Raw genomic sequence first — 14,447 nt, 5'->3', positions numbered from 1 at the left:
ATTTTCTAGGATGTGTGATGTTTCAATAGTTTACTGAGTTTATTTGGATTCTACTCCTAATCGTATAATCCTTTAACCGGCGGGGTTGTCGGGTATCCTCTTCCCGTGCTCTGTCTTGGGCAGGTACAGCCTCTCTCTCTCCAGGCCATTTTTGGGGGTAAGGATTTTCTCCCTCACATGAAAGCGAATACTTTACATTGTATTCAGTAGCAGGATAATACAATCTGACTCATACACAGCACCTTCACTATCTCAATCACAAAATAAACAATAACACCCCAATTAAACGACGCAAAATCGAATTTCTGTGACGTATTTATTCGTCGTCATTTATAAACAAATGGAGGTAATGCTGGAACCCGAGATGCAAATGGGAAGACGTGTTGCCGCGGGAACCTGCGTCTCCCCTGGGATTCGTTGGGGGCCGTTTCAGTGCGGTCGAAGGAATGAGATGAAGAAACTGGACACTGTAAAATAGAAAATTGATAAAAAAGGTAATATAGATCAGAGGTGTAAAAAGGTTGTCAGTCACATCGGAAAAAAACAAGGATGCATGGGCTAAATGTTATATTGGTAACAGTAATTTACGAAACACACCAAAATGTTTTCATTTTGTCTAGATTTGTTACTTTTTAAGCTTTTTATCAAATTTATAAAGGAATGTTCTACTTTTTGATTACACAGAGCAAACCCCCTAACTACCTCCTAACCCTTACTCGTAACCTCTAATCCAGGGGACTTCAACGGGGTGGCCGCAGACACCCTGGTGCCCCCTGAGGTGCCAGTGGAAACTGTTCAGAAAATAGCTCACCACTGCTATGATTTTTTAGCAAAACTGATTTTTTGAGTGGTTGATTGAATCTATTTAACCTTACTTCCAATCTTTAATCTGGGAACAACAAAGTAATAATATGCTGTTATTTTAGAAATGCTTATTAAACTGGGTGCCCTGCTCCAACCGTAGTCCTAGCCCTGCAACAGTGGTTCTGGAGCCCTATGGAGAGCTCCCTAGTGGCTTCCTGACAGAAATTTTGATAATGGAAAATGATATGGTTTCTGTAGGAGGACAAGCATGACAAACATTCTTAATATTTTCCAATAAGAGGGATGGGCTCCACCAGGCTGTATTTGCCCAGTACACGCCACAGGCCCTGGTGGTTAAGGGATCCAAACAACCAATCAACCGACCAATCTTACACACACACACACACACACACACGTGTTCCTCCTGTATGAGGCTTATATAAAGCCTTTAATTTTTTGCGGCTCCAAATATATGTTGTTTGTAATTTTGTTTGTTTTTTGGTCCAATATGGTTTGATCAACATTTTGGGTTGCCAACCTCCTTGCCCTAACCCCGAACCCTAACCTTCTAACCCTAACCTTATCCTCCAACCCCCAACTCCTAAGAAAATATCGAACAAGGAAAGTAAAAAAAAATGTTCTCTATGAATTATACCAAACTTCCATATAATTTTTGCACCGCTTTTTCCACTCTAGGGTCACAGGGATACTAGAGCCCATCTCAGCCATCTTCAGGCAGTGGCCAGGGGACACCCTGAAATGGTTGCCAGCTAATCGCAGGGCACACAGGGACAGACAATTCGCTCACTCATTCACACCTAGGGACAATTTGGACCGGCCAATTAACCTGACATGCATGTCTTTGGAATGTGGGAGGGAACCGGAGTGCCCGGGGGAAACCAACACATTTACGGGGAGAACATGCAAACTCTGCTAGGGGGTGCTGGTCACTGGAATGGGACCATGCACTGTGGGCCTGCGTGCCACAACTATTTATAATACATACTATATATAATACATGATAATACTATACATGCACACAGACATACATATACTGGTATACATACATACATACATACATACATACATACATACATACATACCCCATTAAATAATTCAGACATTAAAATCGTAAATGATGCAAAAACTGGTACAAAACTTTGCTTGAATGCAAATTTAAAAACAAAACAACATAAAAATGTTTTTAAAGACTCCAACAATTAACCCCGCAACATAATGGAATAAATCCACTCCCTCTTCCTCCTCACCTTATTTGTGATGTTTCTTGTAGATGGCCATGTACTCCTGCACATCGTCAGGTGAACCGAGTACCACAGGGACCCTCTGGTGGATGTTTGTGGGCTGGATGTCCAAGACGTTGCCGGCCCCTGTGGTGGCCATGCCACCCGCCTGCTCCATGATGAACGCCATGGGGTTGCACTCATACAGCAAACGCAACTGAGAACACAGGATGAATCTGTGTAAAAGCACTTTATGATGTTCCTTGTGTCACCTTGATACAGGAACGTGGTGTAGTGGATTCCCAGGATAGGATACTAATCCATTGTTAGGTGAGGATCGCAAGAGGAAATTAGTCTAAAAAGAAATATAGCAGGGAATAGAAACCTGAGGTAGATCGCTAATACGTTGTGAAAAATGAAATGAAATTAAATGATCTGCATTTATATAGCGCTTTTTAAGTCAAGACTTCCCAAAGCGCTTTACAGTGTGCTTCACATTTCCCAATAGCGACCGTGCAGCCATGTAAGGTGCTAACCTGCTTATTGGGGGCATTAGGGGTTCAGTGTCTTACCCAAGGACACTTCGACATGTAACACGGAGGAGCCGGGATTCGAACTGCGATCTCTTGATCCCAAGACGAGCGCTCTACCTCCTGAGCCACTGCCTCCCCCGTTGTGCACTCTTGGTACTCTAGATACAAATAATAAACTAACAAAGATATACCATGTAAAACATATGCATATGATTAAATACTATTATGACTTAATATACATGTAAAGGAAAATTTTAATTTTATGTTCCATTGGTGGGACGTGACTTGAGCTGGTGAAGTGGAGTGGAGGGTGGATGCACTGATATGCAAGGATGGTCATCCCCTTAGAGCAGGGGTGTCAAACATGCAGCCCGCAGGCCCCATCAGGCCCACCAAAAGTTTTAACACGACCCTCAAGACAACATTGAGAGGGTCGAATTTGAGAGAATTTGCAGATGGGTTGGTGGTTCCCCTAACCTAGGATTGTAGGGGCACCATTACCTGTGGTGTATCTTGGGCAAGTTCACCCTCTCCAGGCAAACAAATGTTTTCACCTGAATTAAAATAGAAAAATGCCTTGCAGTTTGAAATAGGTCCACTGGATGTCACCTAACACAGGCACCACTTAAAATGCAAATGGAACTGTATTTCTCCTTTTTTTCTATATCTGTCTTTCTCTCACTTACTTACTTTCTCCCTTTCTGTCTCTCTCTCTCTCTCTCTCTCTCCCTCTCTCTCTTCTCTTTCTCTCTCTCTTCATGTCTTTTGTTCTCTCTCCTTTTCCCGTCTGATTTTCTCTTACTCTACACTCCGAAGAGTGGCCAAAAAGACCCATCTATTCCACACTGTAATGTGAAAACCTTGTAAAGCGGGGACACCATATCCTGGGGTTCTACAGTACATTTATCAGCCGGTGAGCAGACCCAGATAAGAAGCTCACCTTCCCCTTTGGGCTCTTGGTATTGGCAGGGTACAAAAAGATGCCGCCGTACACCAAAGTGCGATGGACATCAGCGACCATGGAACCTATGTAGCGGCTCCCGTATGGTGCGGAACCGTCCTGGGAAAAACATTTTTTTTCGATTTAAAAAAAAAAAAGATTATTACTTCATTTTTTATTAAGTAAACCATTTACTTCTGGAAACTTCTTCTTCTGAATGTATTCCGTCACATCCGGGTAAAAATGCTGTGCGTATCCTTCGTTCAAGCTGTAGATTTTGCCTTTTTTCTTGATTTTCACGTCTCGGTCCACTAGGATGAACTCTCCAATGGCCTGAAACAGAAGTTTCCATCTGTGAGTTTTCGCTTAATGATTCCCGGAGACTTTCGACCTCACCGGGTCCAGCATGAAACAGTTGACCCCTTGTCCGGTAGAAAGGACTAACATGGTGGCGCTACCGTACAGAGCGTAACCGGCGGCGACGAGGTTCCTTCCCGGCTGCAGAGCGTCATTCTCGCTTGGTGCATCGTCTGTGCTCTGAGGGGAGACATTTCGATTTATAATGGACACGTTCCGATACTACATACTCTGATACCAGCCTTGGTCCTAAGGTATCAGGATGATGGCCAAACAGAAGATCATAAATTGCTACTGATAAAATGCAATATTAAGAAAAAATTTAATGCTGGGATTTAACCCTGGAGAACCCCCGGGTCATAATTTTCCAATGAAGAAAAAGATTCCTGGGTTCTCCATATCACGATTGCCATGGCCCCCAATTGGCCCCGCCCATGTGAAGCCAGCTGCGGCTCATTGACAGATTGGCTTTCCGTCTTTTTAAGCTCAGTGCTCTCATTTTTCCTTTGTCAGTCCGTCAACGAACTTCTGCCCCGCACCACGTGGGTTTCGACTCGGTCCTGTCCCTGTTGGTATTTCCTGTCCGATATTGTTCCCGTTTATTTTGTCCTGTTTAATTTCGGTTTCCAGTTTTGTTTCCGTCTATTTTTGTCCTGTTTATTATTTTCTCCAGTTTTCGTTCCCGTCTAGTTTGTCCTGTTTATTTTCGATATCCTGTTTTATTATCTATCCTGTCTGTCCCGTCCTGTCCGGTATCGACCCCATCTGTCTGATTTCAACTCGGGCAATTGGTATCTATCTCGTCGGCCTCTGGCTTCCTATCATTTCACGCCAGACTGCTGCCTAACATGCACGACTCCCCATTTCCCGTAAAATAAAAGGCTTGTGTGAGTAACGTCACGCATTTGGGTCCTGCTCCTGTTCCGGTTCTTGACACTCCAGCCATTTAAAGACATTCCTTTGAAGATATCAGTAGGAAAGGAATTGTAGGTATCAAAGGTATCAATCAGTATATAGTGCTGGTATGGACCGCTACTCAACATTTAAGATTTCTGAATCATACATTTTTTTGTTGAAAGGACTTGCATTCATCAGAGGTATCAGTGTGTGGTATGGTATCGATAACTACTCAATATTTGAGTAACGGTATAAGCCTAAGAAATGTGGTTTCGCACATTGCTGGTACATACAGTATGTGTATCCATAGAAGGAGTATGCTTTTGCACATGATCTGGCACTCAATTTCCCTAACAGGGGGTGCCAATATGGGGGGAGTGACTGGAGAGTGCCCACCTGTGCCTTATCAGTGTCTACACCTGCATCTCACTATTACGGCTCCTTCTGTTTATTGGCTTAGACACCAGAAGTTATCGGGTCATTGTTAGTGTTATACTCAAATCAGATTTGTTTCTTATTTCCTATCTCTTCTTTGGATATTTCGTTGGTTTGCTACTTTCTACCTGGGTTTTGTTTTCACCGAGATCAAAACAGTGTCCTTATAGAAGTGCAAATATGACAATTAAGATATCCACACATTTGGAAAGAAATTTGTCCCCTTTGTTGCAAAATAAGACACTATTGAATGTTTTAAACATTGTATATCTCAAAGATGAAAAAAATAGGAATTACCATGGAAATCTATGTTGCAAAAATTGTAGGTTTTCTGTACTGTGGCTGTGAAAAACTTATGGCTGCAATAGTTTACCCCCAAAAAGCACAGTGCAATCTTTTAAATTATTTTTTTTTCTTTTTTTCATTTTCTTTTTTTTTTACAAAACTATAGCAAATGTCAATTGTTTTGGGATGTTTTTCACCATTTTTGGCAACATTTTTTAGATCCCAAAAAGGGTTAATGGTGAAACTTTTTTTAAATATCACGTCACTCATTACTGGGATTAATAAATTGTTAAAAAAAACTAATAGTTTGAGATTGGGCAGAGGGCTTTATCACCACCTAGTGTCCCCTTGTGCATGACTCTGATTATAAAGTATGCCCCGGGTCAATTAGAATTTAACCAGAACATTACTTAAGGTTTAGAATAGTACAGTGATCCCTTGCTATATTGAGGTTCGATTTTCATAGTCTCGCTACTTCATTGATTTGCATTTTGCAATGGGTAAACAGTTTCTCCCCTTCTTCTCTACCTGGGCTTCAATATGGTTGCTGTTAAATGTTTGTTTAAATGTATGATAGAGTATTGTATTTAATTGTATAATAATCATTTTTTATTTTTGTTTTCTACTTGGACTTTGCCTATCACTGGTTCCTTTTGGAATGCAACCCCATGAGGGTTCACTGAATTTTATGTTCAAGCTCACCTTTCTGTAGATGGCAAAAATGGTACCGATGGAGACCAGACAGTCAATGTTTGAGGAACCATCCAGTGGGTCAAAGCAGACGACGTATTTGCCCTGTGAGAGAACAATCAACAGCACAATCATTTACCAATGTGGTTATCAACTAGTTTGACTTCAGGACCCAACATTCGACGCAAATGACAAGCTGCGACCAAAATCAAGAAAACAATTCCACTTTTCAAATTATGGAAGGGATTGTGCAGGTCAAAGCGGAGATAGTAGTATATATGTCTCATCTCATCTCATTAGCTGCACCGCTTATCCTCAGTAGGGTTGCAGGGATGCTGGAGCCCATCCCAGCAATCGTCGGGCAGTGGGCAGGGGACACCCTAAACTGGTTGCCAGCCAATCGCAGGGCACACAGGGACAGACAACTCGCTCGCTCATTCACACCTAGGGACAATTTGGACTGGCCCATCCACCTGAAATGCATGTCTTTGGAATGTGGGAGGAAACCGGAGTGCCCGGAGGAAACCCACGCAAGCACTGGGAGAAAATACAAACTCCGCACAGGAAGTCCGGTAGCTGGATTTGAACTGTGCCGCACACGCGCTAACCACTGCGCCGCCCCTAGTATATATGTATTCGCCTTTTTTTTTTAAAAAGGCATCAAAAAGGCCAAGCTTCAGTATACAGACAGAATAAAGAACCATTTCAACCACAACAACCCCCGTAACATGTGTAAAGATATCAGGACCATGACGAACTAGAAGACCACCCCCTAGCTCGCCAGTCACGATTCGACCCTGCCTGAGAAACAGCTTCTTTGTCCGCTTCGAAAAACCAGGCAGCAGTGAGGCTCTACACCTTCCTGGGCTGGAGGAGCAGCAACAGCCCATCGTCCTGCAGCAGCATCAGGTGACACCGCCCTGAAGAGGATCAACACTCATATAGCCGCAGGACCGGACAAGGTGTCTGGACGAACTCTGAGAACATGCACTGATCTGTTAGTAGGAGTGTTCCTCGACATCTCCTACCTTTTCCTGCAGCTGTTCAAGGTTCCAGTGAGTCTCAATTCTTTCACTATAATTCCAGTACAGAAAAAAACCCTCACCTGTCTTAATGATAACTGGCTTATCGCTTTGAACCCACTGACAAAAATAATTTACAATTGCCGGAAATTCAGCAAAATGTAACTTGATTTGATCTTGGGTTTTGGAGACGTTTGATAATAAATGTGTTGCCACACGCAGAATTGATGTTGCTTAACGTTGTTCTAAGTGATGCTCACAGACTTTGTGTAATTGAGACCAACAGAAGGAACATTACATGACTGTGCTGCCATTTATCCCACTACTACAATTGTGTAATTTGTGGACGACACTACAGTGGTGGATCTCATCTCAGGCAACAATGAAACCCAATACAGAGAGGAGCACTCATGGTCCTGTTCAGCAAACAACCTGGTGCTGAACACTAAGGAGACCCAGGAGGTCATCTTTGACTATAGGAGGTCCAGAAAGACTGACCACGCCCCCCTCATCCTGTCATCCTGGACAGAAAAGTGATGGAGCGGGTGGTCAACATCAAGTTCCTGGGCCTCCACATCAGACCTCTTCTGGTCTATCAACACTCGCCACCTGGTGGAATCATCTTTCCCAGGAGTCTTAAATAGACTAGTCTCTTCCATCGGCTGCTCCTCAACTTTTACAGAGCAACATTTGAGCGCATTTTCGACCCACTTTGGGGTCCCGACCCACAAGTTGAGAAACACTGGTTTAACTTTAGGACATTACTCCACTGTTTTTCTTACCCTCTTGTCGGGCTCCACGATGATGGCCTTCTCGTCTTCTTCTGACACCAGCACGCAGGAGGTGAAGGACGACTTGATCATGTTGATGACCATGTCATTGGACAGGACATCCAGTTTTTTCACCTGGTCCCCTGTCACATTGGTGCTGCCGGCGATCCCGTACCTGTCAACACAGGGAGGAAAAAACACCTTTGACTTATCTAATAGAGTCATAATAGAGTATGTTGACACCAGCAGTGGAGTATGGAGGATACCTACAAATATTTTTACAGTTCTTCCAGATTGACCCCCCCACTTCTTCAATCTTTGTAGCAATGTTGATAGAACTCCTGCCCCTATCTTTCTTAGATAGCATTTGGATGTGACGCTGTGCACGTTCACTCAGCTTCTTTGGATATACACTAATGTGAGTGGATCCCGATTTTTTTTAAACGCTGGAGTATCTTGGCCACTGTACTGCAGCTCAACTGCAGGATGTTGGCAATCATCTTGTAGCCTTGGGCAGCCTTACTGTATGTAGTACCACAATAATTTCCTTAAGGTCCACGGAGAGTTCCTTGCCATGGTGTGCCATTTTGGGAGTTTCAGTGACCAGTTTGACAGAGTTTACTTCAAATTGAACACACCTGCTCCCTATTCATACCTGAGACCGAATAAGAGTAACAAGTCACATGGTATCTTAGAGGGGAGATGACACGCAGTGCTTTGTTTGGAAAAACTGTATAGGGGTGTAGTGCCTTTGTAATGTACTCACTTTTGTTGCCTAGGGTTTAGTTATTACAGGCTATATTTTGAGTTTTCTTAAGGGGAAAAATACATTTACTCTGCTATATTAGCTTTACACAGACTTCTTTTAATTGTGTAAAAGCAATGTTTCTTCAGTGTTATAATGAAATCTCCGCAGAAATGTGAGGGGTGGACTCACTTTTGTGGCATTCTGTATATGACTGATTGTGATTTATTAATTTATTCATACATTTTGTCATTTACTTATTTTGGTTTTCATTTCCTCATGTATTTTGCTGTGTATTTTGTCACAAAAAATGTTATTTCAACAAGGAGGCAGCGAGGTTGCCTGGCATTTTGCCCATAACTTGATCAGTGATCAACAATCAGTGCACTTGTCGTTCAGCCAATAGGTGAAAAACAAACATTTATTTGAATACTGGACAAAAATACATTAATTACATACTAATGGTAATTTTAAAAAATTCATTGGTCGAGAAATTTGTACTACTTTTACATAGTTGAATCCTCACCGAGAAGTCGCCGCCATATTTGTCTGGCATCTTGCTGCTACACTGTGCTCTTGGCACTGGTTTTAGTTCGCATTGTGGTCAAATATTATACACTGGGGTGATAATCTTGTAGAACTCTACATCTTGGTGCGTGTTATACAAGAGGTTGTTGGCAGGGTTGGGTAGGGTAACTTTAACTTGATTACTTTCAATTACTTTTGGATTACTCCAATACCAAATATGCTAATAAAAGACAAAAGAAACTAAATATGAATAAAATTACTAAATTTTGTGCAGGCTTGGGGAGTAACGGAATACATGAAACGGCAAAAATGATGTTGGCAAGCTGTTTGGATATATTTTCATTTTGTTTCTGTCGCATTTACTGTTAGTTTTGCCGGAGATCAAAGAGATCAAAGCCAGGAGAGAAAGCTTACCACGTGTTGTGAGTCATAATTTTATTCATATTTAGTTTCTTTTGTCTTTTATTAGCATATTTTGTATTGGAGTAATCCAAAAGTAATTGAAAGTAATCAAGTTAAAGTAACCCTACCCAACCCTGGTTGTTGGTAACATATTACTATATTTGTGCGATAATTGATCAGTTCATATCTAAATTGCTGACCATGATTGCAAAACATTGGGTGCAATGAGAATCGCACCCAGATCGCGGCGGGCAGGGGGGTTTTGGGGTTTTTAAGGGTTATTGTTCTATCTTCGTTATTCATTATCCGTTATCGGTCAGTTAATAATACGCTACAAAGCCTAGGAGCCGGGACACTTACTCTCAGCCAAAAGGCCAAGCTAAGGTCCTAGCCCTAATTTTAGAATATCATATTCGCGGCGGGCAGAGCCAAATCCTAACCACCAGCCCACCAGTGATATAGATAACATACGAAAACGCATTAGATCTTATCTCATGATTAGACTACTTTTTATTCATGGTACCAGTGTCATATGTTAGAGAATGGAGAAGACAGAAAGTCTTCCTGAATGATATGAATAAATGCAATAAATCAAGACGAGGCAAATAACTCTTTGGTGTCTCTGGTGATGCTTCTGACTTTGAAGGAAATCAAATAAACACATTGTAAATTTTATATCGGTATTATGTTCATAATGCCGGTTAGTTTGAGAACAACACATCATTAAAGGCCATTACTTAAGGCCAATGTGGGAAACGCACGGTCTGCCGCTTATTTGCATGGCATATATTCGTAGGTAATTTTTAAATTATACATTTATTTCTACAAATGGCAAGATTTTTCCTCCATACAGGAGAAGAAAAACAACCATAGCCCGCCCGTTTTACCAGCAAGAACCCTTGCCCAGGTTAAAGTACAAAGTCGCTTTTTTTCCACAAGTGACGTTCCCTGCTGTATTATATTTTTTTAAAAACTAAAATGCCTGTGTGGTATTAGAGCATTACCCGCGTTGAGATGCAAAACCATTTTCGGGTGTCATTTCCCTATTCAGCAGGGTTATTCACCTCTAGAGTGACCTACTTGGTTGCATGTAAAATATTGTGATGCTGATTGAACTGGCTCTGCTCTGAGAGATTAGAATGTCTTTCTGGGAGCTTCGCTTGGTCAGCAAGACAAAAATGCCTGTGCAGCTTTTGTTGGGGCAGTTTTCACATATGGGCTAACCTACCTGACTGCCTGTAATAGATGCTGTTGATATTCAAAGTCCTTCTGGGCTGGGAGAGTGGAATGTTATTCTGGAAAAAAATGCAGAGTCCGCAAAACCAAAGTGCCGAGTCGACTTTTTTTTTCCGTTTTTTGCCCCTCATGTATGTCAACCCTTACAATTGTCTAAAAGACATTGTGTTGACATTGAATCTTGTTCTGGCCTGGAAGAAGGAAATGTCTTTCTGGAAAAACTCCTGAGTACTTCTTTTTTGTTTTGTTTTTACCTCTAGAATGCTTGTGAAAGATTGTGATCCCGACCAAACTTGTTCTGGCCTGGGAGAGTAGAATGTATTTTTTAAAAGCAAAAATAAAAAATGCATAGTCAGGTTTTTGGCAGTTTTTCAGTCTGGTGTGACCTGCCTGACTACCTGTAAAAATGGTTTTGATAGTCATTGTTGTTCTCGTCTAGGAGAGTGGAATGTCTTTCTGGGATAAATGTTGAGTCAACAAAACCCCAAAAAGTGTTGATTCAGCTTTTTGGCGGCATTTTTCTCATCTAGGGTAACCTAACTGACTGCCTTGGAAAAATAGTGGTCATATTTAAACCCCTTAACCCTTCTTTTGGGTGGACAAACAAAGGGATATACAAATTCGGACCCCAAAAGAAACATCACCACCCTCGCTTTGCTCGCGGGTGATAAAAACTCACAAATTGGCGATGCCGGCCTTCCTGACGGCGGTGGAGATGGCTTTGACGGCCGTGCAGATGGAGTTGAGCAGGGTGGTAAGCTCGCCCGTCCCGTGGGCCTTCCGACCCTCCTCCAGGACGAACCTGGTGAGGGTCAGCACGTTGGTGTCGAAAGCTCCCTTTTCGGACATTTCGGCCGTCGGGTGCAGGCGGTCTCGTGTCTGGAGTGGAGCAGAGCGGCAGTTAAAGGTGAGCGATTGGGAGAAGAGACAACAGAGAGGGCGTGCAGAGAGGCCGTATGGGGGGTGTGCGGGCTTGCCAGCCAATTGTAAGGGACCAGGCGATTGAATGGGCAAAGTTCAGAAGATAATGAACATGGTTTGAGTACTGCAGTATGTTAATAAATGTCAATTTAATGTTATGATTCCTAGTATATACCGGATTTACATACAAATTATATTGGGGCATGGTATTACTTACACTTTTGCTCATCTAGCTAGCTTGCTATACGAAGCGAAAACATTCAATGTAATAGTAGGTTTTAGATCAGGGAATGGTGTAATAGTCTGTAGTTTGCTATAATCGGTGGTCTGTGCAGCCCTTTGAGACTCCTTGTGATTATGGGCTGCACAAATAAACATGACTTGACTTGATTTGACCTTAGTGGTCCCCAAACCAAGGCCCGTGGGATGGATACAGCATATATCGTCAGGCCTCCAGAACAATACCAGAGAGTATTTTACCTTAAAAAGTAGTCTGGGTGTACGTTTTTTGTTGGAACAGAATTCTAACATAATTGCAGCGGTGAGATTGCTGAACTCCAACCACTGGAGTAATAGTGATAACGATGACATATGAAAAGGCATTGATTTGATCTCTTAATCACTCATCTTTAGTCGCAGTACCAGAGACAAATGCTTTGTTTTTCATATTACGCTTTATCAAACGGCCTACATGAGCTGCCGACCCTATATGTTATAATAACAAATGACAGTGGATCATTTCTAAACAATTCAGAAACAACGTGGAAAACGATTTTCATGACTGTGACAACTGGTTTGATTTTAACAGTCGAGTTAATGCAGTTTTATACCTGAACCACTCTATACAGACCCAACACTCCCCTCTAGTTTTTTTTGTCACGCTTGCCATGGCGCCCAATTGGCCCCGCCTGTGTGGCGCCAGCTGCCGCTTGTTGACAGATTGGCTCCGTGTCAGTATTTAAACAATTTCCTGTCAGTCCCCTTTTGTCAGTCCGTCTGCGAATCTCCGTTTTTACACGGCAAGCCCTTTTTCGCCTGTCCTGTGTTTTTGCTCCTGTTTTTCTCCCGCTGCAATCTGTTTGATCTCGACCACGTCTGCTCTCCTGTCCCGAATTACGACCTGTTGTTTCCGTTCTCTACACCGCCATCGCTCGCCATGGAAATACCACTTCCGTGTCCGAGTAACCTGCTCCTCGCGATCAGTGATCTCCGAATCGTGTGTACGATCCTTTCCCTTCTCCCCAATAAAACTGTGAGTAACGTTACGCGAGTGGGTCGTTTCCTTTTCTGGTCCTGACACTTTTAATAGAGATAACCCAGAGACTGGCTTCTATTTTTTGGGACGTACTCAGAAATTTATTGCGGGGCGGGTTAAATCATCCAAAGGGTCGGAGCCGGCCCACAGACTGTGTTTCACATGGTTACGTTACAGATACCATTAATAAATAAAATTTCCTTGGATATACAAAAAAAGATTCCTGTTTTAAAAGCAATACATTTAACTCCAACCATAACATTTTCTTGATTATTGCAGTAATTCAATGGCAAATGACTCCTTCTTTATATCAGGCTCTTAATTCTCAGATGGCGAGAAGTATCGTCTGCCATCTTCTTGAAAAAGGATGGTATCTGCATCAATACCTGGTATTAGTACTCAGTCGTTTTATTTTATGTTTTACAATGTTTAATGATTGATTTCAAATGCAAAAGTTTGTAAAAAAAATAATGTATGCAAATAAAAGAGACCATTCATACATGTATATGTTAACCACAGCCATAAAAGCCCTTACAAGAGAAATGAATTTGCGGCCGCCCATCTACATGATTCAATCAAAGAGGTGCACTGTACTGTGTTTTGTTCTCGAGTTCAAGCATTCGTTCCAGCGTAATCGTCAAAAAAAATCAAACAAAAAGAAGCGCTGACTCCAGCAATCAGCTCACAAAATCCCATTGACGGCTTTCCCCGCCTTGACAGTTTGTTTTTTTGCTTGCCTGTGATTGGATCACTGCCGAGTCACATGACTGATGTCTGCAGGACATGTTTCGCAACAAAGGCGGCTGTTGAACTTTGACTTCTTAAGGCTTTATTCTTTTGCGTGATCGCAACCTTTGATGCAGTCTCATTGCATTTTTTTCCTTGTTTATGAGAAATAATTTGATACAAGAGGATAATACAACAAAAGCCAGTAAATGTTTTGTTGTTGGCACAGTGCTGGGCTTTCATTGTGCCACGGCACATTTTTGAAAGTGACCAGTTAGAAATGGGAGGCCTTTAAATTTACCTGTCGACCCCAGCCTTATTAATGATTGCAATTCCCTTCACTAAAGGTGGGGTGCATCGTTATATGCGTCCTTAAAGGTACATTGTGTATTATTGGTCCAATAGATGGCAGTGTATTGTCTAAAGCGAACGAAAACGAGTGCCATATGAGCACAGCGCAGGAGCAAGATGCCAGACAACCAATATAGATAGATAGATAGATAGATAGATAGATAGATAGATAGATAGATAGATAGATAGATAGATAGATAGATAGATAGATAGATAGATAGATAGATAGATAGATAGATAGATAGATAGATAGATAGATAGATAGATAGATAGATAGATAGATAGATAGATAGATAGATAGATAGATAG

At 42.0% G+C, this 14,447-nt stretch overlaps 1 protein-coding gene across 1 annotated transcript; it reads right to left on the bottom strand.

Moving 5' to 3' along the window:
* Positions 1 to 297: 297 nt before the first annotated feature.
* Positions 298 to 11,814, bottom strand: LOC148350402 (fructose-1,6-bisphosphatase 1-like). Its single transcript, XM_088319697.1, has 8 exons — positions 11,565 to 11,814; positions 7,987 to 8,149; positions 6,195 to 6,287; positions 3,915 to 4,055; positions 3,714 to 3,851; positions 3,519 to 3,638; positions 2,073 to 2,262; positions 298 to 467 (listed from the first exon to the last, which is right to left on the bottom strand). Exons 1-7 carry the CDS (start codon positions 11,732 to 11,734, stop codon positions 2,074 to 2,076), a joined length of 1,014 nt encoding a protein of 337 aa, XP_088175823.1. The 5' UTR covers positions 11,735 to 11,814; the 3' UTR covers positions 298 to 467; position 2,073.
* Positions 11,815 to 14,447: the final 2,633 nt, after the last annotated feature.

This window comes from Urocampus carinirostris, chromosome 16, assembly GCF_059441175.1.
Source record: "Urocampus carinirostris isolate Australia breed hairy pipefish chromosome 16, RoL_Ucar_1.0, whole genome shotgun sequence".
Taxonomy (NCBI): Eukaryota; Metazoa; Chordata; class Actinopteri; order Syngnathiformes; family Syngnathidae; genus Urocampus; species Urocampus carinirostris.
This window is presented reverse-complemented; position numbering and strand designations above follow the sequence as displayed.

What these genes read in the sequence shown, in the direction of transcription:
- LOC148350402 (XM_088319697.1), bottom strand. Translation starts at nt 11,734, where the DNA reads ATGTCCGAAAAGGGAGCTTTCGACACCAACGTGCTGACCCTCACCAGG. An exon ending in TCGTGGAGCCCGACAAGAGG is followed by an intron (nt 6,288 to 7,986) that starts GTAAGAAAAACA and finishes GTTCTCTCACAG; the next exon opens with GGCAAATACGTCGTCTGCTT. An exon ending in TTTTTGCCATCTACAGAAAG is followed by an intron (nt 4,056 to 6,194) that starts GTGAGCTTGAAC and finishes GTCTCCCCTCAG; the next exon opens with AGCACAGACGATGCACCAAG.